This window comes from Tauraco erythrolophus, chromosome 1 (genome assembly GCF_009769465.1).
Source record: "Tauraco erythrolophus isolate bTauEry1 chromosome 1, bTauEry1.pri, whole genome shotgun sequence".
NCBI classification, from domain to species: Eukaryota; Metazoa; Chordata; class Aves; order Musophagiformes; family Musophagidae; genus Tauraco; species Tauraco erythrolophus.
Genome location: NC_141465.1, coordinates 77,002,869 through 77,028,766, shown reverse-complemented (window position 1 = coordinate 77,028,766; position 25,898 = coordinate 77,002,869). Strand labels below are relative to the sequence as shown.

The 25,898-nt window shown below is 41.8% G+C and overlaps 1 protein-coding gene across 9 annotated transcripts in view; it reads left to right on the top strand.

Moving 5' to 3' along the window:
• The window catches only part of MBNL2 (muscleblind like splicing regulator 2), a 72,082-nt gene extending 46,510 nt beyond the window's left edge, over positions 1 to 25,572 (top strand). For 4 of the 9 annotated variants that reach the window (XM_086611266.1, XM_086611230.1, XM_086611256.1 and 1 more), the window contains 2 exons: positions 4,673 to 4,826; positions 25,445 to 25,572. In XM_086611266.1, coding sequence (XP_086467392.1) covers positions 4,673 to 4,826; positions 25,445 to 25,572 — 282 coding nt within the window. Of the gene's footprint in view, positions 1 to 3,943; positions 3,998 to 4,672; positions 4,827 to 8,163; positions 8,200 to 25,444 lie in introns of all 9 variants that reach the window. The other 5 variants (XM_086611239.1, XM_086611197.1, XM_086611248.1 and 2 more) reach the window with 3 other exon arrangements.
• Positions 25,573 to 25,898: the final 326 nt, after the last annotated feature.

Genomic DNA, 25,898 nt, shown 5'->3' with positions numbered 1-25,898 from the left:
CAGCCTGTCTTCATAGCAGAGGTGTTCCAGCCCTCTGATATCTTTGTGGCCCTAAAATGTAAATTTGTTCTCGTTTCATCTTGCCCTGTCATAGGGCACTGCTGAGAAGAGTCTAGCTCCATCTTTACTCCTTTGTCAGGTATTTATATACAGTGATGAGATGCCCCTGCATCTTCTCTTTTCTAGGCTGAACAGTCTCAGTTCTCTCAGCCTTTCCTTTTATGAGAAGTGCTCCAGTCCCTTAATCACTTCGAGGCTCTTTATTGTAGGACTGTTTTCTAGTATGTCCGTGTCTGTCTTGTACTGGGACACGCAGACCTGGATATAGCACTCCATATGTGGCCTCACCAGTGCTGAGTAGAGGGGAGCGATCACCTCCCTCGACCTGCTGGTGATCTCTTCCTAATGCAGCTGAGGGAGCTGTTGACTGCCTTTGCTTTGAAGGTGCATTGCTGGCTCATGTTCAACTTGATCTCCACCAGGACCTCAAGGGCCTTTCCTGCCAAGCTGCTTTCCAGCTGGACGGCCCCCAGTGTGTACTGGTGCTTGGGGTTGTTCCTCCCCAGGTGCAGGGCTTGGTATTTCCCTTTGTTGAACTTAGTGAGGTTCTTCTGTGCCCACTTCTCCAGCTTTTCTAGGTCCCTCTGAGTGGCAGCACATCTGGCTTGTGTATGAGCCGCTCCTCTCAGTTCTACACCACTAGTGACTGGCCTCCAGCTGGACTTTGTGTTGCTGATCACAACCCTTTGAGCCTGGCAGTTGAGCCAGCTGCCAGTCCACCTTACTGTTTCCCATTAAGCCCATACTAAATAAGTTTGTCTGTGAGGATGAAATGGGAGACAGTGTTGAAAACTTTTCTGAAGTCAAGAGGAACAACATCCATTGCTCTCTCCTCACCCACCAAGCCATTCTCATCATAGAAGGCTATAAGGTTCATTAAGCACAATCTCCCCTTAGTAAACCTATGCTGACTACTCCCCATCACTTTCTTGGCTTTCATATGTTTGGAGATGGTTTTCAGGAGGGTTCACTCGATCACTTTCCCAGGCACTGGGGTGAGGCTGACCAACTTGTCATTCCTCAGACCTTCCTTCCTGCTCTTTTTGAAGAGTGTCTTTTACTTTCTTGCAGCCTTCAGGAACTTCCCCTGATCACAGTGACCTTTCAAGGATAATTAAGAGTGGCCTTGCAATGACATTGGCCAGCCTCCCTCGGCACCTGTTGGTGCATCCTGTCAGGTCCTATGGGTTTGTGTACATCCAGTTTGTTTAAATGTTCCTTAGCCGGATCCCACTCTTCCGAGGGTAAGTCTTCACTTCAGACTTTCCCACTGGTCTCCCACTGGCCTGAAGGCCAGTCTTACCAGTAAAAACTGAGGTGGAGAAGACATTCAGTACCTCAGCCTTTTTCATGTCCTGTGTCACCAGGTTGCCTGCCCCATTCAGCATCGGGCCCACATTTTCCCTGGTCTTCCTTTTGTTGCTGTAAAAGTCCTTCTTGCTGCCTTTCACATCCCTTGTCAGATTCAACTCCAGGTGGGCTTTGTCTCTCCTAACCCATCCCTGCATGCTCAGACTGTGTCTCTGTTCCTCCTGGGCCATCCGTCCCAGCTTCCACCTCTTGTCTGCTTCCCTTTTTGCATTTGAGTTTAGTCAGGAGCTCCTTGTACATCTGTGCACACCTCCACTACGTAGATCTTGCTTGTATTCCAGGAGACATTATAGTGTACCAATGTGACATATGGCAGACCAATACCATGCCTCAGTATGTTTGATCATTTTTATTATTATCTTTATTTCCTTTCCATAGCCTTTTCCTCTCCAGTCTGTAGCTATTGATTTTCTGGTTGTTAGTTGTGTAGGAGATCAAATGTTGAGCAGAATATTACCTGATGAAACAGAAAGAGTCAAAGGAGGTTTTACTATCGGGACAAAATGAAATAAAAGATTAAAGTGGGAGAGAAAAATGGACAGTTGTTCTGAAAGCCTGAAAAGAGGGGGAGGCGACGTGGAAACAAGGTTGATGAGTAGGTGTAGAAACAGACCAAGTTAAAGCCTTCCGGTTGGGAAAACTGTGAGACTGAACTTGCTGTGAAAGATGAGAGGAAAGCCAGCAAAAAGCTTCAAAATAGGGAGGTAAGGTTAAGAAGAGCATGGAGAAGAAGGAGTGGGGAAAGGCAATCATAAGCACAGAGTTAATAAGTTAACAAGTGAGATCAGATAAGATCTGCATTTAGATAATAAAGGTAATTAACTTAAATGCTTTACTCTTAATGATGTTGATTTGAATTTGTGGGCTTCATTATCGCATAATGCTGAATTCAGTTGTAATGCTTCACCTCCGTGTAGACTTCCATCTGTGGTGGACACAGAGTGGGTCCAAGGCTGTGTCCTGTGCAGACAGAGCGATGTCCTCTGTGAGGGTGCCCGTTGTGAGTACCACACGTTGGCGCTGCACAGCACCTTGCTTAGACACAGGAAGGCTCTCCACATCCTCACTTTGCACTAGGTGCTTGTTGTTATTTCTGAGTCTTGGACCCCAGATGGACGAGCAGATCCTGTAGATCAGGGTATGAAATCCAGAAATGTGCTGAAGGAGAGATGGGGAAGGCGTTGAGAGGCCTCACTCAACGTAGGTGCAACAGAGCCAGGAACAAGGAATAGGCAAAGTGAGGGCTATCCTGCAAAATACACTGTTAGCACTAGCTAATCTTGTGACTGTAAGCTATTTGTAAGCATTTGGTTTCTTATCCTCTTTTTTTCACTTTTGCTCCATATTTCTGCATACTGATGTCAAGATAGACATAATCTGCATATTCTAAAAAGAGCTAAATTCAGCGTGTGTTTAAAAAAAAATAATATTCTGATTTCTAAGTAAATCATCCTTTCCTTTCTAAAGGTTTGTAAGAATTATTTATGCTATAAAATTCGAAAGTAATATTTTATGAGAAGATTTTTTTACAGAATGCCAACGTATCAGCCTTAAGTTTGGTCTTATTATGGAAGTATACATAAATGTATATGCCTACGTACTATGCCTAAATATTTTCTTTTTAAAAAATGAATAATGCTGGACTAGTATCATAACTCATATGTTAATGTTCACTTATGAACTGAAAGCATTATTTTTATTTTCTGCTCCTGAAGCTAGTACTGAGGGTTGTAGCAAAAGTTAGAAAACATGTTTTAAATTCTGAAAGGCTTTTTTCCCTCCCAATGTAATGTGGTAAGTTACAAGGAAAAAAAGAAAATGCATAAATGACCCATCTGTAGGGAAAAAAAAAAAGGAATTAATGATAAGTTAGTGTAACTAGACATACTGTTTATTCTGCTATGCATTGGAAAAGGAGAACCTCTCTCATTTTGAAGCCCAAACTTTTTGAATGACGTACTTGTCTTAATGGAAAGACCCTCACCTTGCAAGCACCGATGTTAGGAGCATTCGTAATGCATTACAACTTTCACTAGTGCTTCGTATTTGACCATGTAGCCTTCCAAATTGATTTTTCCGCTTTAAAACGTGACTTGGCTAACTTATCAGGAATTCCTATAGGCATATCCGTAAAACTTTCTGCATCTCTGTGAAGTGTTTATACGATGCTTAATAGTGTCTGCAAGCTGCTGTTTTACTCAACTTTCCTGAATTTCAAACATCTATATTTTACTCTCTTATATGCTTTTAACTAAGGTATAGTAGATGCATTTTTGCTTCGGTACTAATTCGAAATGTAATATTCATTTCTTTAGAAGACATTTTTGTTGTTGTGCATGCCTAGTGTTTTGTATGTTGTATATTGCATTCAGAATATTTTTTTCCTTCTCACCTATCCACAAATGCAATGCCGTTCCCATGATGCACCTCTGCTTGCTGTTTACCTGTATGTTAATTCGCTTGAATCCCATTGGCCCACTGCCATCATGTGCTCGCTGCCTGTTATTAAAAGACTCAGTCGACTGCCAAAGCAATGAAGCGACCTCTCGAAGCAACTGTAGACCTGGTACTTTGACCTTTCACCTTTTGCTTTGCATGTAGCTTTTTTTTTTTTTTCAATTTTTTTTTTTTTTTTTTTTTTTTCAGAGAAGCAACTAATGAAATTTGTATCGCTTTACTTTCGAACATCAACCGGAAATTATTTCACATACTCGTTAATTTACCGGAAACTCCTATTTATCCATCTCATTCTCATACGTAATAAACGCAGACGATTTAGTTCAGTTCCTAACATGGTTTCATTTTTTTAAATATCCTCTCATGAAAAGTCGAATTGAGATAAAACTGCTTCTGTAATTGAAAACGCTTAACGTAATCCATTAATCTGTATAATAATAGGAAACGATATTTAAATTAAAAAAAAAGAAAATACTTGGCAATGAAACACAAGTGGTTTTTTCTCCCTGTAATATTAGAAAACCTACTTAAAGGCAATGCCATTTTCGTTGCTTTAAAGGCCTTTCTTTTCAGTAGTTGTGCTGCTACAGTTTTAGGTTAATAGTACCATGCTTTTGCTATCAATAACAAAATTTCACTCATTTTACATTGCTGTGCTTTGAGTTAATATGCATGGCGAGGCATCTTTAGCCGCTTTAAAAAATAATAAGTTTTTGTATTTATGTATATATTACAGACAACGTCTTAGAAATGACACTGTTTTAACTAACTTTCTTATTTACAGGCCTTTCCTCCTGGTGTTCTTCACCCCTTACCAAAGAGACAAGCACTTGAAAAAAGCAATGGTGCCAGTGCCGTTTTCAATCCCAGTGTCTTGCACTATCAACAGGCTCTTGCCAATGCTCAGTTGCAGCAACATGCAGCATTTATCCCAACAGGTATGTTGTATCCCCATTGAACCAATTTTGTGTTCCTTAGGTGGCCTCTGTGTCAGGCAGTTGCACGTAGCAGAAGGTTTCATTACGCTCCCTGCCCTACTTGAGGTGAAGTCCGCACAGATATTTACACGTTATTTTAATTCCTCCTGCAAAGTGCGAGAATTGAAGCAGAAATTTCAACGTGCTGTTAGCCTGCTTTTCACGTTCACAGCCTCGTTCATCATTGTCCAGAGTTTGCCCCGTTTTTCCCCTACCTAAAATCGGCTGTATTTTGACTTTTATCTGCCAGCGCTCTCCTAGCAGACGAGAGGGCACAGTTCCACTAACAAAAATGCTGGGAAAAGCGTGATGCTTCAGAGATGCCAGGAGAAGCATGCTGTAGCCAAGGCGCATCCTCCTGCTCCCCCGTGTGCTGTTTCGCAGCCGTGGGGATTACTCCAGCCGCACACGAGCGGAGCGAGAAGGGGGAGTGCCAGCCGTAACCTTCCAGCCGATACCCACGTGGAAGCACTGGCAAAACACGCTGCTCCCTGCAGCTGCACTAGAGAAAGAGATTTGAGGCATCAGATGTGTTTTCGTGGTTTTCATTTTGGAACGCCACCAGTACTTTTTCTAGCGTTAGCGGCCGATAGCTGGGGTTAGAATTCTTCATAGGGGTGATCTGAAGACGAGTGAACGTAATTTGCATTTCAGTGCCAGGAACTCTGTAAAAATCAGAGCGTTGAGAGGTGGCTTGAACTGCACCGTGGCTGGTGGCAGGGCTTCTTTTTGACACTGCGAGAGAAAGAATGTGTTAGGTGCTCGCATAAACAATGACAACATAACCCTCTAAATTATGTCAGTCACCCCCACTCCAAACTTCCCAAAGGTGAATATCCTGCCTAATGAATTGTGTGATTTCATTTGTAATTAACAAATCCCATATTTTAGTATCAGAACGTTATCAAGTGTGAACTTCCAGAATCGTTTAAAACTATGTGTTTGCAAATGCTCTTGACATTTCAGCGATGTTATTTTAGTTTATAGAAATAATGTCGGTTAAACAAGGAATGAAACGCACGCAACACATGATGATTTCCCAATCTATCAGCATTCCCATATGTTTTTAAAGACAAAAACAAACACAGATGGTTTTGACTTCATGGAATTTTGCTATAAGGCCTGAGTAACAACCTTGGAGCCTGCCTCTGTATTTGTAATAGTAAGTTATAGCATGCCATATTTTTAGCACATTGGTGCACCAGAGTATCTATGGCAGAAAACATACTGACATTTAGGGGAGTGTTTAGAAAAAAAAAAAAAAAAAAAATTGTGAGACTGCCTATTTGGACCATGAATGGAAGGCTGCCCTGTGCTTACAAACGTACAGACATTTCCACAAATTTATTTTACATCGTAACCCTGAGAATTTGCAGTATGATATGTGTTACTCCTTCTCTTAAGCACTCCCTTTCAGGGCTTATCGCTATCATGTGCCATTCCCAAGGATTTTCGATTAACTATGGAAAATACAGTAGTTTAAACGTATTTAGTGAAATAGTATTTGGGTATTTTCCAGACTTTTGGAGTGCTCATGCTTCCTTGAGTAGCTCGTTCTTTGTGCTTTTTATTGTCCATCCCTCTTTCCAACTAATGGTTGTAATTATAGTTTTGTCTTACAATTTTCTGATGGTAGGAAGGGTGGATCTTGGAACCAAACCTTAAGAGCCAGGTTGTTGGCAAGCTCCAAAACAAGTGCATGAAAAAAAATAAAAAGAAGAATCAGAGGGTTAACGTAGCAGATGGAGCTCAGGCCCAGAGTGGGAAACTTTTCTCACAGTGCTGAACCTCCTGCTCTTTGCAAACATCATCAGCACCTAGAAAGGATGTTAGAGAGGAGTGGGGTATGAGAGGAGGTTAGGAAAGTGGAAACCCCTCTGTATAAGTGGGTGTCATGAGCTTTTTGTTAAAAATGCTACGTCTTTCATTCCCGCATTTCCTGGGAAGGCTGGATTTGGTGGGCGTAAGGACTGTCATGCCACCCAGGTCTAAGGAGCAATGCATGACGTTATCTGTTGGATTTTAAATGATTATGTGATATTTTCTGAATTGGTGTAATTTTCAAATGTGTTCCTTGTGCGTGTGTGTATTAAGTTAAATTTTAAGACAAGTTTTGCTGCTGGAATATATATAAAACTTAATTGTTTTATATAACTTCTCTGCTTTCTTAACCACTTGCTCCCCTAATAAATAGTGTGGGGCTTGACTTAGCATGGCTTACCTCCAAAGTTCTGCACTTTGTTTGTTTTACATCAGTTTGATTGCCTTGTCACCTTCTCCTTATTGTTTGGTGAATGATCTTAAGAACAACGGATCTTTTCTCTCTTCCCATTGCTGTTTGTTAGTGTTTCTATAGCCTCTAGAGGAGGAACTTTGTGTATTCTCTGGGGACTGTTCTTGAGTAAGGTCATTCATGGTTACACTGCTACTGCGATGGTCCGATAAGGGGCTGCGGTAGTAATTAAGCAGGAGCACAGGAAGCATATTTGCTTTTGTATCAAATGTGCACCTACCTGGGACTAGTCTCCTCACCTGCTCGCCCTCACTAGCTTGCTGTGTGCACTGTACTGAAAATAGACCGTTCTTTTTTTTTCATGTAGTCTTCCCAGAAAGATTAAAGGTGGACTGGGCACAAAAACTAAATTGCATGGCAGGCCAGCAGTCCTTCCGCAGCATCTTTGAGGTGCGCTGGGAGCCTTTTGCTGGAACGTTACACGCTTTGAGGTGTTTGGCTTGGGAAATCGTCGCAGTAGTGTTTTCTTTGGTCAGAAGCACCTCTCTGCCTCTGGTGTTGTGTTAAGAATGAGTACATTAACATCAAAGGCAAATTTGGCAAAGTCCCTGAAGGAGAGTGTCGGCTAATTCCATTTTAATGCTCTACTGCTCCTCAGAAAGTTGGCAAATGTTGATCTGCGCGACGTTGAGCAGTCCGAATTATGCAGTGAGTTCTAAAATTCCCAAATAATGTGATATTTAACCAAATATGTTTCTATAGACAAATACCTGTTGCTGCAAAAGTACTAAGAGAAAGGATAAAAGCACTAAATAAAAAAGTTTATGAAGTGTCTTGTGTATACACAGGAACGTGCCAAAAGTCACACAGCATACTCAGGAGTTTAGTAAGAACATAATCACCTTTTTTGTGTTAAAGCAAAACTATGAATGACCTTACAGTTTCATTTAACTAACTTACTTCTCTGTGGTTATGCTTGAATCTCACTTTGAATGTTAACTCTAAACAGCTAACCTGTTTCTTCCCTTTATCCACTTTTTTCACCTATCATTGCATGACACGCAGGGTCAGTTTTGTGCATGACACCCGCTACCAGTATTGGTAGGTTCCAAATTTCTTTATTGATCTCTTTTTATACTGTATATGATGTATATTCACTTATTTCAAAAATCCTAGGCAAGATTTAGACACTGACTAGAATTAAAGGTTCGCTTGTCCTTCTGGTTGACTTTGCAGAGTGTTTAGATTTGTAGATGAAAGCTGCGGTTTAGATGTGATATCACCTGCTATAACAACTACACTGCAAAAGCATAATACCATGAATTCCAGTCTGCTTTTCCGTTTTCAAAGTTTTATTTCTCTTTATATTTTATATTGTCTAGTACTATAAAATCATAAAATACTGGAAAAAGCCAGCAAATTTCATCAGTGTTTTAAAGTTTCATAGTGGTGTGCCTATTTCTCCTTTTTGCTGTGTGTTAGAAAGTTTTATCAGCGTTTCCCAGAAATGCCTACTTTGATCCACAGAGGTTCTGTTGAAACCCATAACCTGAATCTCGCTCCTCCTTTAAATATATTTGCAGCTTGGAATTAACATTTTGGGCATGCAAACTGGAGTCCAGTGCAACAGCCTCTAAGATGGAAAAATAATCTTTCTTCTCTTCTATAGCCCTATCCCAGTGTTGGTTTTTTTTGTGAGGCTACTCAGATAAGCAGTTAAAATATCAAGCCTTTAAAACATCAATTTAATAATTTTCCCATAAAGATGATGATTAAAATTAATTCTTAAAATGTGCAAAAGCAGTGACTTTCACAAAATCAACCTTGCTTTTTTAGATCAAACAAAATAGTATTTGAATCAGGAAAATTATTATCATCCTTCTCCTGATTTTTGCCTCAAAGCAGATGGTAATTTAACTCTGATAAAGTCTAACAGTTTTGCAGTGCTAGTGGAAGAAAAAAAAGCATAAATTGGATTGTAAAGGAAGACAGGGATTATCTGGCTTACTTCAAAATGAAGATCCATGAAAATAATTCATTTTTAAATTGTGTTTAAAAATTAAGACAAATGTTTGTCAGTTTCCTTCCCAGTACAAAGCACTGTATTTTTTTTTCAGTAGAATTTTATTTTGGAGTGCTTTATGTCGATACTGGGGGAAAACAAATTGCCCAGGTAACAATTCTCAGGTAACAGGCTATTTTGGTAGAGACCTCGTTTGCACGAGTAATTCTCCTCTTAGAGATAACGGCTGCATTTTCAATGGTCCTTGCTCTTTTTTCTGGGAATCGCCGATTGTGTTGACAACCTTCCTTTAATTGTACTTGTAATAAGCTATTTTCCCTTTTTTTTTATTTCTCCGCCACGCTTTCTCGCTTTGCACTGTGATTGCATGCCATCTGCCGGTTTAACCCATGACGATGGCTTGCCGCTCTTGATATTCACCATGCCAAAAATACCACTTCTCTTACCATAATGCTGCACCCTCCTGTTCATTGCTTCCATGGTTCCCCTCCTGAAAGTACCCATGATGCACAACGCTACGGCCGCCACTGTCTCTGCAGCAACAACTCCTGCAACAAGTGTTCCCTTCGCCGCAACAGCCACAGCAAATCAGGTTTGCTCCTTTTAAAGCTTTCTTTCACAAGATCCCAAACTCTAAATGAGTGCTGAGATTTTTATTTTAATTTATTTTTTTTTTTTTTCTGTGTTTACCCCATCAAATTTTACTTTTATTTTTAAGTCGTTTATAGCAAGTGTTTGTGGGACAGGTTGCACTTATTTAGAGTTAACATTTGTTGCAAATAATGATGTAGCTGTGTTTTGTGTTGCGATGTTTGTACCTAATTACTGTGTGATTAACCCAGCTGGAGTTAGAATCACCGTAGTACTGGACTACTTACAAAAGTCTCTTATTAACTCCTAAGTTCAAAAGGAAGATCATCACAGGTTTCAAACATTCAGGTGTGTTAATAGCCTTCTCCATGCAATGTGTGGACGTGACTAATTCATAAGGTGTCTAAAATCACAAGCGGGACAAGGCAGCTGAAAAAAAAAGAGAGAAACAAAATTGAATGTTTTCAATAAATGCTAGTGATCAAAACAGCGCTCGAGTTATTTATGACTGTGCCTGCTTTATGTTCGAAAGCGTGTTTTTAACTTGGGAATTCTAGTTCCCTGAGGAAGGACGTTGTTACAAAGAACCCCTAGGGTTATTGGCAGAGGCAGGATAGGAAAAATGGTACTTTCTCCTTTTCTTCTGCAGTTTGTTATGTTAATGGCAATTTTCATTTTGGTAGGGTTTCCCCCTCCTCCTGTAGGACCTGATTGCCAGGGAAGATGTACCTAGCGCAGATCAGAGCATGTAGCTTTGACTCCTCCGTTGGGCTGTGAAGATTCCCACCCAATGTGCCCAGCATCTACCCACAGAGGGGTTTGCACAGCACTTGGGTCGCTTTGGCTTTGCTGTTGCTTTGGGACCGTGCTCGGGCGCTTCCACCTGAGAGCTCTTTTCCCCCAGGCTCTTGAGAGATCAAACTGAGGAAGAAGCAAACAGATTTACTCACCAAGAGAAAGCAAAGGGCTATGTCCCCCTCACCTTTCCTTCTGTTTCCCTTGGCCAGACCAACAAGCTGCTGCAGACTGAGTAGAAGTGCTCGCCCGTTGATTCATTCCCCTCCAGCTGCCAAGGAATTACAAAGAAATCAGTGAAAATGTTTTGCTTAATAATGTTATACCGGCAGATTTATTTTTTTTTTTTTACAATCAGTCCCAAAACTATTTAAGTATCCCATGGAAAAGTAGAAGTTGCCGCAAGAGTTTATTTATAATAACTTAGAAAAAATATACTACCTCTGAAATACAACTCTACTTTCTTAAAGAAACACAAACCAGTCTGTTTTCTCTTTTTTTAAAAAAAAAAAAAAATCATTTGCCAGTGTTGTGGTGTTAGTGCTTCTAGCATTTTCATCAAAAGAAGGTTGTCGTTCTGTGTGTTCTTTTTTGAGAGCTAACTTGTTTTAATGAAAAAATGCTTAGGACAAGGAGGAAAGTGCAGCAGGCAAACGTCCTTCCCAGAACAGTGACTGCAGCAGAAAATTATTAGGTGGTATCCAGTGTAGTTTTGTGATCCCAAAATGGTGACAGAGAGACTTGAAGATGCCAAGGGACTATGAGAAAACGGGATGGTTTGGGAAGGGAGTCGACTGGGGACCTTTCCCAGCACGGGAATGCCACCGGGGCAGCTCTGAGTGAAAGAGGGTCTGACTGTAGCTGCAGTAGAATAAATACATGTACACCTATACGAGGACCAGTAAGCAGTCTCTGTTTTTAAGAAACAAGAGTACTTTTACGTGAGTAACTATTGCCACTGGCTAGACATAGGTGTGCCTTAATGCACTTTCTCATCTAGCAGGATGGCAGGCAGAGCCTCTCCTTTCCCAGTGCAGATTTTGTTGGCGTTGGAGGAGTAGAGTATTTTAAATTCAACAGGAGTTGTAAAAAGTGTCTTGTCTGTATTTAGTTGCATATACTTGTGTGTGTGTGTATACATATAACTCCATGCTGAAATGAAGGGACGATTTAACACGGGGATGAGCTTCCACTTGTTTAACTTCAGCTGTCTGGAAATTCGGCATCCAGTTCATCTGCTTTCTTAGAAGTCTGTGTTAGGGCAAGGTGAATTACCCTGGAGGGTCCTGCCTCTTTCTCTTGCCTGTGGCAGGAGCGTAGGTGCGTGACTGAAGCTTCACACCACTGCATGTGGAGGAGATGAGTTCCACCCCAGCAGCTTCTCTTGTTGGCTTCTGTAGCGCGTGCCATTGGCTGTCTGTTTTCTTCTTGCTCCTGTCTTTGTTTTAGTCATTGCAAATCTTTAAAAGCTACTGTAAAAAATGGTGCATTTGCAAGTAGGGAAAGTAGTAGTAGTAGTAGTAATTTCTTCTTTATAAGAGGTGAATCTCCAAGTTTACTCTTCATTTACAACGTCCTAAGAGTTGGGGACAAAGCTACAACAGTGGGAAAGGCCCCGTAGTAACTCTGTTGTCCTAACTCGCAGTATTTCTCTAGCCCAAGAAACAACAGAAGGAGCAGGTGATTAACTTGAGTTAAGACTTTGTTTGTGATCATAACATCCTTTGTTTGTGTCCTCTTGTATGGATTTAAACTCTCCTGTGTAATTCAGAAAAGGACTTTTTTATTCCCATCTATATAGAATTTCCTTCCCTGGCCTGTGCCACACTGCTTTACATATCTGTGGGATACAGTTTCCTCTTTCCGGTGTCTCTACTGCACTTCTTAAATCAACCTACAGCTTTCAGCCCGTCCCATCATTTCAGCTCTCACTGCTTCTCTTCTCACTGCCAAGCATGAAAAGAAAGTTGTAGCAGGGCTTAATTGTTTAGCTCAATATCGTTTGGCTTGGTGTTCTGGCCTGGGGAAAGATTGCTGGACTTCCTTGGGTTGAGTGTGATGATCCCAGTGTCCTTGAAGCACCAGTGGAAGGAAAAGTCAACATCTCAAAAGTTACAGTCTCAGCTGACAGCTAAAAAAACCTAACAACTCTGTTGGGTCCAGTAAATTATTTAGTATGTACTGTCAGCTTGTATTTTGAAATAAGATGAACTGTCTCTCATGTCTTTGGTATGTCCTTTCTTTCTGAAAATAACACAGGTCAAAATGTGCCTGCATTGACACATGGACAGTTGGTCATGCTTGGCCAGCAACTCTACACATTGTGGGTTCAATGTATGGCATGAGGCACGTGAGAAGATTGTGTAGGGTTAAAGGCTATACCATAGTACATCCGTGCAAGGTGACACCAGTTAAGAATATATGAAAAATTGGAAGTCTCTTGCTTTTCCTGATTTATGGAAGTTAGGTTTTAAAACCAGAATAGTTTTCTAGTGGTGTACTTCAGAGTGCGTTTCAGTGCAATGAAAACAGGATGGAGCAAAAGTGCTTTAGCAAACCCTGTTTTACAAATCCTGGTTAAAAACTAACTCAGTTGATACGAGAGCTGGTGGTGTTGCTGTTCACTGAGTGTGGACATCTTGTCAGGGAGTGTCCCTGCTTACTCTACCCAGGCTATGATGGGAGGAGAGGGAGGGGGCACTTCAGCTTGGGATTTCCAGTGAAAGGCAGGTGAAATGCCAGAGATAAGTGAAAAGTTTGGGAGCATGACCTGTGAGAGGTCCTTCCCCTTTTCCTCCCACACCTTTACAGCTGCTCCAACCATTCCCACCAGAGTGGGGCCGGAAGTCATAGCTGCTTGACCTTGCTTCAGGGTTAGATCCTTAGTGAACTTACATTCAGTTGCTGTTTGGAAATGCTGACAACGTTTTCCTGGGGGATGGAACCAGCAAAGTTTCAAAAAAGTGTGAAATGACGGTGAGAAGCAGCATTAGGATATGTATACAGAGGGTTTGGTCCTAGCTCCCTCTAGTGCATGCGTGTGGGCAGAGGTGTGTAAAACATCTTATTTAAAATATTAAGGCAGTAATCGTGCGTTAAGTATATACTTAAGAGATCTTTAACAAAGCTTTTAATTACTACTCCTGTAGCTAATGCACTAGCAGTACTCGAGCAAGCAAGGAAAGTGTTACCTACCCAGCTTCACATACAGGTAGCCAGAAGATTTCACAGTGGATGATCTATTCTGACATGATTTGAGAGAGATGCTATTCTGAATGCTGGGACTGAATTTCAATTTTAAATGATGTCAACACCTGCTTTGGGGGGCTTTAAATTGCTAAGTAGAAAGGTTTACTATTGCATTGTTTACATATATGCTTTGGTGAGTCCTACAAGGATTAAAAGGTTAGGACTCAGCCCAAAATTAAGACATCTAAGTGTTGGTGTCTGAGTATGGGTGTCTACATGCAAGGTAGAAGTTTAAGTGCCCTTTGTAGACAGTGAAGGTCATCAGTCAGATGAAGACTGGAGAATAGTCTGGCTCACCCTTGGAAAGTCACGGAGGGCTTGATTCAGTTGCCTAAACATGTGTCTACTGACGTTTAAGATTGTGCTAAGATAACCTTGGGTGTCTTAGGTTATCCAAGACATTTTGACAAGCAAATGCAATAATAAATAATAAAATACATAATAAAATGCCACTTTGCTTTATTTGTCTTTAAATATTTCACATAGTACAATTCAGACAATATATTATCTTAAAATTGTGGTTATATGCAGTATTTGTTCTCTCATTGGTTTTGATCTTTTTTTTTCTCTCTTTTTTTAACGTGGGAGGTAAAGGGAGGCAAAATTGCTATAACCTACCTGCTTAATTTCTACGGAAGGAACACAAGTTATTATAAAAATGACATAATCAGTCATTTTAAGTTCAAATGTTTTGTAGCCAACTACGTTTTCAAAGAATTTTTAATGTGTTTTTCCCATACGCATTTTAGAATCCTAATCTTAAAACAAACAAAACTGAAAAGTCTTTCCAGGACCACTTTAATGTCTTACCAAATATTAAAGGAGAAGAGTAGCTCAAACTGACAGCAATTTTAATTGTTTTGGGAAACTTTCCATTTTGGCAGTGTTAGGTTTACAGTTGGACTCAATGATTTTTAAGGTCTTTCCCAACTTAAATGATCCTATGATACTAGGATTGTAATACAAGGCCTACAGACAAATCTGCACACTTCTGAACCAGCAGCTGGATGATAGACAGGAGACCTTAGCCAAAACGGTACTAAAAGCCTGGTGAGCAAATGACCTGAGCCTGCGATGGGTGATCATGTGAAGTGGTCTCCAGGCTCCGTGGGCTTAGTGACTGACTAGGTTGTATCACCTCATTGACTATCACAGGAGGTTAGACACCACCAGCATTTCTGTGTCCTCAAGCTCAGTGGTTGCTTCCTTAGTTCTTGGTTATTACAGGGCAATTACCAAATTCCAGATTATTTTAAAGAAAATAGGCTCACTCACATCACTTCAGTATGGAACCGTACATGGCTTTATTTTCTGTAGCAATGAAAATGGGCCAGAGCCTGGCAGTATAAAAATAGCATTGCAGAGAATGCTGCTTAAGGATGTTGTTTAGTGACAACCTTATTCTACTGCTTGTATGGCCTTTAACCAAGAAGAAAAAATTAAAAGGCAGATCCAGTAGGAAAATGAAATACTCATAGGCTGTGTCTGAAAAGAAATATAGGATCAACAGGCTGCCTCATGCTAAGGCTTATGATTATCTAGCACAGCTGTTTTAAATTATGCATCAGCGTTCGCACTAAATTAGGTGGCAATTATGCAGATATTAATTATGAAATCATTCAGTACCCTTCAGTTTTGTCAAGATCTGTAAAAATACAATGAAGTGAAAGTAAAAATAGTTGTGTTATCCTGAGTGCCACAAACAAAAAGGACAATTAAAATATTTGCCCCAGAATTCAAAAAGTGGTTAACCTAGCATAAAATACAAACATACTGGTTGTTTATCGGGGATTTGAGACACGGTGCGTGGCAGCTCCCTCAGGAGGGAGGGAAGCCGGGACGTGCAGCAGCAGAGCACCTCTCCTTGCCAAGGTGCCCACCAAGGCAGCCACCGCTCCCAGAGGAGGCAGAATCCCCTTAGACCAAAATGTCATGTGGCACCTACTCGAGCTCTTTTCTGCGTAAAGCAGAAGTGCCAGTTGCTCCCTCTTGTAGGTATTCCCTGGTGTCTCCAGAAAGGGCTTCCTCTCCAGACTGCCCGTCTAACCCCGGGAAGCCTTTGGCAGGGCAGAGGGCTGTCATCGGCGCTCCTGACAAGGCTTTTTGTGTCTCACGTTCCCTTTTCTCTGTATGAAAACCTGCTGAACTTGTGAATGGGGAGAGTAGCAATATACTGAGAAAACAAATTGGGAAAACTGGAAGGTAGTGGGAAATGGCCGTTTTTGTTGGTTGAAAGCAAGCTTTTGAGAAGGAAGATGGGAAGGGGAAACACGTGTTATTTACATCTTTAGTGCCAGTATACAACAACATTACAAATAAGAACCTACACAAAATTATTGTTACTGATTTGAAAAGCTTTAATTGCAGTTCCTAAGGGAATGGGAGAATAGGTAGGAAAGCACTTCTGCTGTGAAGAATAAATATCTAAAAATTTTTTTGTCTTTTTTTGACTGGAAGTTTTTGTCTGAAGGTTCCAGAAGTCCCAAGTTAAAAACTCCCATAGAGAAATTTGTTCTAACACCAGAAATGACTATTTGAATCTGACATGAAAAAGTAAAAAAAAGCGGAGGGAGGAGCAGGTTCCTTTCTCAGATACATTACCGGAGGGAATGCTTACAGAGAACAAGCCCTGGGCAGGATGGCACTGGGCATCTAGCAAGCCCATGTATGGTGTCGTGCTGCGCCATGTGGAGGTACTGGCAAGCCTTGGCATTTGGGATGCAGGACAGGACATCTCTCCTTGTGCCTGCAGCAGGCTGGAAAAATGAACCTAAACAATCTTTGATCATGAAGAGTCATTTCTCTAGGGAAGGTGGTTGAAGAGCAATAACTTGTCAGGTAGGAAAGGCAAACTTAAACAGCTTGCTGCCTCTTTCGTGCTAGACACCCAAGAATCACAAGCATCAATTCAATCAAGTTACCTTGTCTGAAGACACTGAGTCACAGTAAGTAGCTGTAACTTTCAGAACTAATGGTTTGCAGACTTAAGAAGTGAGAGTTTTCAATCTTAAAGCCCACAACAAATCTCAAGCAGTGTCAAGGAAAAGATGCTTTGAATTGCCTTGAAACGACTGACATTACAAAATATGTGGCAGAACTTTGTTTTCTTAAACTGTAAGGCAGCAAAGAAGCAAACGCAAATATTACTCTGGAAAATTTAAAGGAACTCTGTTTTAAGTCTCATGCAAACTTTAACCAAGCCTTTGTTTTACTTTTCGTAACATTTTTTGGTCTCTTAAGATAGAGCGTTGTTCTGTGTAGATGATGAAGACTTCTGGCAGGCTTACATATGCTTAGATCACATGCTCATATACAAGAAGCCAGTGGGAAGAAATGGAAAAATCTCTGTTTTGGCGTGTTTTTTTAGAAATTTCCTCCCTCACACACCCCGCTCCTGTAGAGAAGGGCTGAAACCTGACGTCCTCCGATAGGCTGCTAGATGGCAGCATCGCATAACATCAGCAGTAAGCAAAGGCAAACACTTATTTTTTTTACATAATAAAAAAATCAAGACCTGTTTCCCTTTCCTGTTATAGGAATCATTGCAATTAAAATAATGTATTTATGTTTGATATGATAACTTCCTTTTGTGCTCTTGCTTTCAATTATTCAACAAATGATACTTAGCCAGGTTGAGTAAAAGTCTTTTGGGGCCTGTATTTATTATTTAAACAAAGGAAATTTTGTCTGAGGTCAACTCATTTTGTAGACGTTTGGGGAAGAATGAGTTTGTTTCATTGTGCTTAGTGTGTACACACAGCTCATGTGAGCCTGATTTTTTCCATCATAAAATTTTTAACAACACGGTGCAGTGCAGAGCTCCAGATGTACTTCTTTAGGATTCTGCTCTTTGAAATAATTGCATCTGGACATCTCTAGCTGCTCCAACTGCTTCCCCTTGAAATAAACAAATGTCATGTTTTTATCTCAGTGTATGATTTATTGCCCACCAGAAATGCCATTCTTTGGTTTCGAATATGCAGGAGGCTGCCTACATAACCACAGTGGAAACACCTATTTATTTATTTATTTGTTTGTTGTACCTGCCGTGACTTTCAGCTTGGGGCAGAGATTAGTTAGCTTTGACTGACTTTGGTTTTGGTGCAGTATTATCTGCAGTGGCACACGATAATATGTATGTCTGTTTATGCAAGAGTATTCAGAGAAGAAGAAAATTAAGTAAATGGTAAGCAGTCAAAAGTCAGGAATGTTAAGGTTCCCTCTGACAAATTATAAGTATAGTGAGTTTATAAAACTGACACAAAAGCATTATAGACATGACGTCTGATGAGGAACCTTGATGAACATAAATTGGGTACCCTTCTATGTTTCAGTTAAGTTCTGGATGTTGCAGTGGACTGTCTTTTTCTTGGAAAGGAGTCTGAACTGGAGCACTGGGCTTTGGGAGGGGAGGAGGTTTCAGTGCTGTGGTTACTGCCGAGGACCCTGGAGAAGCGCTAGCCCTGCTCTGCGTGCAGTGGCAGTGTTCGCCTAAAGGGATGTCACATGGGTAGTGACAGTCTTATTTTGCATGATTTGGGCATGTGTGATGTGTAAGAGGAAAATACAAAGCAGGTTTTGTTTAAAAAAAAAAAAAAGCCAGGTGAGGACACCTAAGAAAATGGAGGTTTGGAGAAGTAGCAGCCCTACAAGAAGATTACGAGCACTTTCACAGGTAATGCGTAACTTGTGCTTGGCCTTTCCCTCTTTTGTGCTCTTCCGTTCTCTGTGTAAGCCTGTTCTGGCAGTTTCTAAAATTCAAAAAGAGAAGGAAAATGACCTGAAAGTAGGAAGTGAAAAACACAGATGATTGCAGTAGCTCAGACCTGCTGAAAGGTAAAATCGAGTGACTATTCGAAACAGTCACTGTATGGGTGCTCCTAAAATACTACAGCAGTAGTTTTTTTCGTTTCTATGTAGCCTGTCTGCTGCCTGTGTGATTAGCTAAAATAGATTTTGGTGGAATATATTAGAGTATGTTATGATCGATTTTTAGTACTGCATTATTTATTACTTTAAAGAAGAATAAATAAAGCCAGATTGCTTTCATTTTTAAAACAACTAGTCCTGTTTCTTTGGAGTGAGTAAATACCTATCAAGCTGAACTTAAATATTATACATTATTACTTGAGTAAATACCTATTGAAGCTCATAAGCATGCTAAGGAGTTGGCAACACAAGTGGCTTTGGACTCTTTCAGGACCTCATGAATACTAAATGAGAAGAATGATGCTGTTGAACCCTTGAGCCGTTTGGGATCCCATAATTACCTTGATCTTTTCTTTAGTTTGTCATGAAGAGCTGGATTCAGACAAGGTCTTTGTCAGCTTTATGACACCCTGATGGCCAGCAGCTTGTGCCTGATGGAAGGAAAATGTGCCAGCAGATGTGTCCACTTCAGCATGGACATCTGGCCCTCAGCTATTTGCAGAGGCATGTTATCAATATATGGGACAGGCAGAACTGGGGATGCTCAGATTTAGGGAAGAAAAGTGAGGTCAGAGCAGGGCACCAGAATTACAATGTCAGGGGATGGGCTGTAAGAAAGCCAAGCAAAGAGGACCTCCGCTCCTCAGGAAAACCTGATGCCGCCTGTATTACTATAAGGGCAGGCGACTGAGGAGATCGTCTGTGGCTTGGACATCTCACCCTACATATATATAAATCAGAGGTCACCTGACTGATGAGCAAAGTAGACAAATGTATTGAGGATGGATTGGATTAATGGAGAAGCAGTAAGATAAAAATCCTCCTTCACCCCTGAATTGAGCAGAGATCCACAGTTAGTGAGAAAACAAAGCAGATAGACATTAAATCACAATATGCTGGAAAGGAGAACAAAGTTTTTGGCCATCAAGAGAGGAGGAGTACCACAGGAAAGACGCCAGCAATGCAAGGTGGAGTTCCGCATGTTTATGAAAAGTGATAAAGTGTTCGGCAGCGATAGCAGGGCTAACAAATTGCTTTTGGTAGGTCTCTCCAACCCTATTAGTAGTTCCTTTAGGTTTTGGTTGTGGACACATTTATTCATGATTTTTTGTTTTCAGTGTTTGCAGATGACCCTGTAGAAAGATGCTAGCTTGACACTAGTTTTACAGGGGTACGAACTGGTGATGAGGACTTTTGAAAGTGGAAGGGGACAAATGAGTGAGGCAGGCCCGAGGTTAGGTGGGTGCACGAATGTGCAAGTGTGTTCAGTAGAGACGAGGAAGGGAGGCTCTTGTGGCAGGGACAAGGCCTGCGACATAGTGCAGATGGTAGGTCAGGAAGGGACTTCCAGTAGGGGATTACAGCTAGTGGCAGGACCGGGAAAGGGTGCAGGACAACAGCTAAGGTGGGAGAGATGAGACGTGTGTACCCCAGCACCTTTCCACCCCGAGTGCTGGGAGCAGGCAGGCTGCTTTTAATGCAAGCGAGAGTTGGAGCCCGCTCAGCTGTCAGCCAGTTGAGGACAGGGATAAATCCCATCCCTTGGAGGAGTGTCAGTGGGAGTCCTGGGGCAGGGGATTGGAAAGCTCGGGTTGGTACTCTGTGAAGGTGCTGCTGAAGAAAAGGAGGTGGAAAAGTCCATCTGTAAGGCTATGTAAAAATTAAGTAAGACCAAGCATAACTGATATGGTAGTGATTACTCTCAGTAAATGTCTGATTATTTACTCATTCTTTCCCACTTTTGATTAAAAACAAAAGACGACTGATTTCTTTGGAAGAAAAAGAAAAAGGCGCATGCCACAAAAGAGCGTTCTAAGAGAAAATGAAAAATAAAGAGATGGAGGCATTTCCCAGAGGCATGGGGAAATATAAATAGTCTTGGGTTTCATGTCAAAGGGAAGAAATACTTGGTGTTAGTTTTATTTTTAGAAAGCTGGAGAAGTTATGAGACAGCCTGATATGAGCTGGCTGTCTGAAAATATCTGTCGTTTTTAATGTATACCCTAGATATATCTGACCAGTCTGCTACTCGTGTGAAAAATATGAAAATAGAAAATGTCACTGTGGAAGGATTCGTCTGCCCTGATGCAGGAGTCTAAAAGTTAAATACCTCAGTGTGAACTATTTGCTGGAGATTCTTACATTTGGTGGAGGGGGGGGGGAAGCATTATGAGTTGATAATCTGTCTCCTGCTGAAATACGTTGCCTGAGGTAGGCTAGGAAGATGTAAAATAGGGTGACCAGCTGAGGCGTACATGTCTGAAATCATCTGAGATGAATCTTGTCTACAAGAAACTCCTATTGCTACATTGCTTTTAAAATGAAAGGCTGAGTGGTCTAAAATGTTTACTATGTATGAGTTCATTTTTGGAGAGGTAAGTGCTTTGCAATGTGGAGGTCCAATACAATCTGAATTCCCCCTTAAAATGTGTTAACGCTTCTAGAGCAAAGTGTAGTCTGGAGAAATAATTTCAAAACTTCTGAAAGAGAAACATGTCCAACGTAGATGCAAAGTCATGTTTTTCCAGCTGATCCACTGTGACAGGTCTTTAGTTGAACAAGAGTTCATGTACACTGAATTCATGCAGAATGGTGAATTTGCTGTATTCATCATTGTATAATAAATCTGGAACTGGAAACAGAATTTAACACAGAGAAGAACAAATAAAGAAGCTTTGTGAGTTGTAGCTTCAAAACAGAAAATCTCAAGCCAAATGGTGTTTTTGAAATTCCTCTTACCCAGTCGTGATTCTAGGAAATTTGTTTAATTCTGTGAACTGTATTAAGTAAAGCAGTGCACATAGTGACCTGGGTGTCAGAAAAGAGTTCACAAAAGGTGGAATTTCCACTTTAATTTAAAAGAGATTCTCAATTTTACTTTTTAAGTCTCGAGACAATAACCAACCACGGCCACCTTTGCTGGCTGGGTCTGAGGAAATCGCAAGCTGAGGTCAATTTGTCATGGATTGGTAGTTCAGTGAGAAGCCGAAACTTTTGGCAGTAACATTGCTCTTGGTTGTTGTTCCCATGGACAATGCTGCAGAACTGTATTGCCCTTAGGAGCAACCTGGCTGAATTTAGGGATGTTCTGTGTTGCACAGGGGGCTTAATGACCACTGGGGTCATTCAGAGGTCCTGAAGGTAAAGGTCTAAAAGAGCCATGCTCTGATAGAAAAGAGAAAGCCTCGGCATTTGGGAGCTGAAAATGTCACCTCTAAAGAGCTGGAAAATTTGGAAGAGCAAATGGTTCTTGGCAGTTAGAAAGTAGTTTGCAGAAATTTAGGTTCGCTCTATGTATTACAAGTTTCAGTGAGGTCTAGTAGCTAACATTGGCAGTTTTAGTGGTTTTAGTCTAAAGGGTAGCCAGCTTTCTGGCACTTCAGACAGGTGCCAAACAAGAAGGCAGTGGAGAGAGTACCCTATGTCTGTGGTTGCCTACAAAAAATGCTCTTTGCTGTTATTAAATCTTCTGTGCGTTATTACCCCAGGCTGTAAGTGCCAGGCTATTCTGCATATGCTAGAAATAGTGTTTTTATTAGATCTGTTACTGCAGCAGCAGAAGGTTTGTTTTCTGGCACATCTGTATCAACGCCTGTGGGTATTATCCATACAGAGCATGAGAAAATGCTTTCCCATGTGTGACCTGTAGACCTTTGTACATACGTATATGCACACGCACTCATTGTGTAGTCTTATTTTTCAGGGTTTTATGCTTATATATCCTATGGTAAAAGTGTCAATACATTATATCAAGTTGCTATGAAGTACAATGATATAATAGTATCATTATATATGATGAGTCATATATATGTACATTTGAAATGTAATTTTTCAAACAGTAGCAAACATGAAGGTTGTTGGACCTATTTCCAAGTAACGAGGGAGTGGAGACTCTGTAGTAGGTGTTTGCAGGGATGTTCCTCGGTCGGTATGTTCTGTACAGCTTCTCCTTGTTCAGCATGCAAGCGATGGAGCAATTAGCAGCGATGCAGACTTAGATAGCCTCCATCTTCCATCACAGTTTATTACTTCGTCTGTAGATTAAACAGGAGAGTTTCACAGTGTGTTTTCCATGTAAAGTAGGTTAGCATTTTATGTTTCTCTGTCAGACACAGTGAAAAAAACAGTTGCAGAAGCTGCTACATGTGTATGTAGCTACGGCACAGTTGTGATATCTTTTGAGAAATGGGGTGTGAACACATAATTAAAGACTACGGGATATGTTTTACACTTTGTGGCTAAGGTTAAAAAAAAAAACAAACCACAAATGTAGCTCTCAGTTCTGCTTCTCTGCACTGGAGAAGCTTGTTCTGAAGGAGAGACTTGAGGGTTTTTTTTCCTAGGAGGACTCCTACGTGTACTAGAAATAGCCAGGGTGCAACATGTCCTAGTTACATCCCCTGCACGAGCGGCAGCACAGCAAGGACGATGGGGTGGGAGCCACCCGGCTCCATAGCCACTGGCAGCGGGAGAAGGTTGGTGGGGAGAGCTCCAGCTGCTCCTTCTGCACCCGCAGCCGCATAAACAGGACATGCTTGCGCACAAAAGGAAAGTGTTGACATTGTCTTCGCTGTTTCCTGAGTTTCAAGAGGAGGGGAGAAACAGCAGAAATAGGGACGGGGTAGTGGAAGTTCTTACCTGGGCTCTGCCGCTCGCTGGAGCGGGGCAGAGAAGGAGTCCTGGCTCTTTCACGCTGCCCAGGACCCCTCTGTCTCGCCTGGCACCTGTAGCAGGATGAGTTACGCTTGGGTTCATGAAAGTACCAGGGATAGTCCTACTCTTTTCCCCAGAAACAGCCTGAGATTAGGCTCTCTGCCTTCTCTGTCACACGTTTTGGGGGAATTGGGAGCACCAGTCTTGTGAGCCAGTTTGACCTTTTAGGCCATCTCAGCATAAGGAGCAGTGATCTGTCTCCCTGTAGAGGGAGAAAAAAGCTACAGGAGAAGGCAAGCTTATCTCCTCAAAAGTTGGCAAACGATGTAGGCAGCTGCAGTGTCTGAAATTCTGTTTTTTTCACACTGAGTAGATTTCAGGTTGTGTCCCATTAAATCAGACCTTAGGATCCCTTAAATACACTTGTGTGATTATGGCTAACCCAGTACAGCTAAAGCTGCTTGATTAATTACATTGACACGTTGGGTTGTAACACGCTAAAAATATCAGTGGTGATAATCTTGGTCGCTTCTTATTTTCAGCAGGGCTCCGTTCTTTGTACGTGCTGTCAGATCACCCTGCCGTAGATGGACCGGGGTTATCGCAGGCAGGGCTTTATTATTCCAGCAAAGGTATTTCTTTGTTATTTCAATAGGAAACAGAAGATGGGCGATAAGCTAACAAACTCACAATGGGTGGAAGTTCATTAAAAATATATGTCCTTGTCATACGTATGATGTATTTAGATGTTAAGCCCTTTGGAGCAGCAGGTGTTTGCACAGTCTCGTCGCGGCGAGGCCTCGCGTGACACCAGCGGTGATGGTAATCAAAGCTGACTTTTTGGCACGCTGGCAAGTTAGGCGAGGTCAGGGAGCTGGTGGTTGTGTCCAGAGAGCAGAGGCGGTTCTGGTGGTGAGGTGCGTTAAATGTGACCGGGCAGGGGACTAGAACAAGCACCTTCCATGCAGAGGTGAGTGTGTTTCTTTTTTGGCAATCTGTATGTCAGAGGTAGTATGTTGCTGAAGTTATTTTCAAAACACCTTTTTTCTTTCTTTTTTTTTTTTTTTTCCCTTTGAAAATAAATATTGCATTAAGCAGCGGTCTAGCTTCGTAATACACAAGTAGGTCAAAGTGCTGTCACGACTGTCTTGCATACCACCTACAAATACAGCTTCAAAATGTGTCGAGTGCCAAATTAAACAGGAAGAGCGGGCGCTGCACTCCGAGTCCTCGACTCGTGCCGAAGTCTGGAGCACAGATTAGCAATGGCATGATAAAACATCCCACCCCCAGCTTTTGACATTGCTTTCACTGACAGCCATTTCAGGCAGGTGATGGAAATCTGGGAATCAGAACTCTGATCCCCAGAGCAGGTCCAGTTCATTGCTGGGCACCTCGTGCATTTAACCCTCGCAGTACTGGAAGCGCGAGAGTTTGTGCCTGTAAAAGGGTTGCTTCACCCTCAGTTTGAGACGTTGTGGAGGTAAAGCACCAGGGTTAGTGATGAGCTAGGCAGGCAGAGGTACTGTTACCTGGTCCCCCTGGATCTCCTGACATAAGGAAACAGGAAAAACCTCTCCAGTTTGCTGACCTGCAGATAATTTTTTTTTTTTAGGAAATAAGCAGCTGCTAATAAGTGCATTGGAAAGACACTTTAGCTTGTTGAAAACACTCAGCCTGGTACGGTTTTTTGCTTGTTAGTGGCAAGGGGCCCTGCCTCCACCATTTCCCCTGGTCGTTCCTGACTTTGTGGGAGCAGAGTGGGAGCTGGAGAATCGCTTGTGAGCCTCCTCGGGAGGCTGGGGCTGCTTCCCCCCTCTGCCGGCAGCCGGAGCGCTGAGGGTCCCCACCTGACCCACGGCCATGGCCCCTCTTTTGTGGCTCCAGGATTTTGACACGTGAAACGCCCCCTCTGCCTGTCCTCACGCACGGGAGGAGGACGACCAGGTTTGCGAGAGGCAAATGCTTCCCGGGCAGCGTGAGGGTATGGGATGCTGTCCCGTAGGAGCTACGCCGGGGCTTAGCTAGTCCCGCGCTGGCCGTCTGGGCCGACTGCTCTCCCCGCGTCGCCTAAAAGCGCGATCATGCTTTCCTTTCTCTTGACAGATAATCCTGAAATAGCCGGCAGGAGCGGAACGGAGTGTCACGAAGCCTCTCTGCGGACGGCCAAGCACGGCTACTGTACATACTACCCCGTCTCCTCCTCTCTAGAGTTGCCACAAACTGCATGCTAAGTCAAGAATTTGTTCTTACGGACAAATCACAAACTCGAAAAAGCTAGTGCTGCTATGTCATATATGAATATTAAATATGGTATGCTTACTATACTCCAACCTAAAATAGTTAACTACCTGATACCAGCTGTGATGTTTCAAGACATAAAGGGTAACATTTAGTTTTAAAGATTTTCTAAGCATAGTTTAATTCTTGCAAATCTTGTCTTTTCTCCATAACTATACCTAACGGAAATGGTCCAGTGAAGTTAGTCTCGTGAGATTCAATGTTTATGAATCTTTCGAGCTCAGCAATAATTAAAATGTATTGGCTAAAAAAACTTATC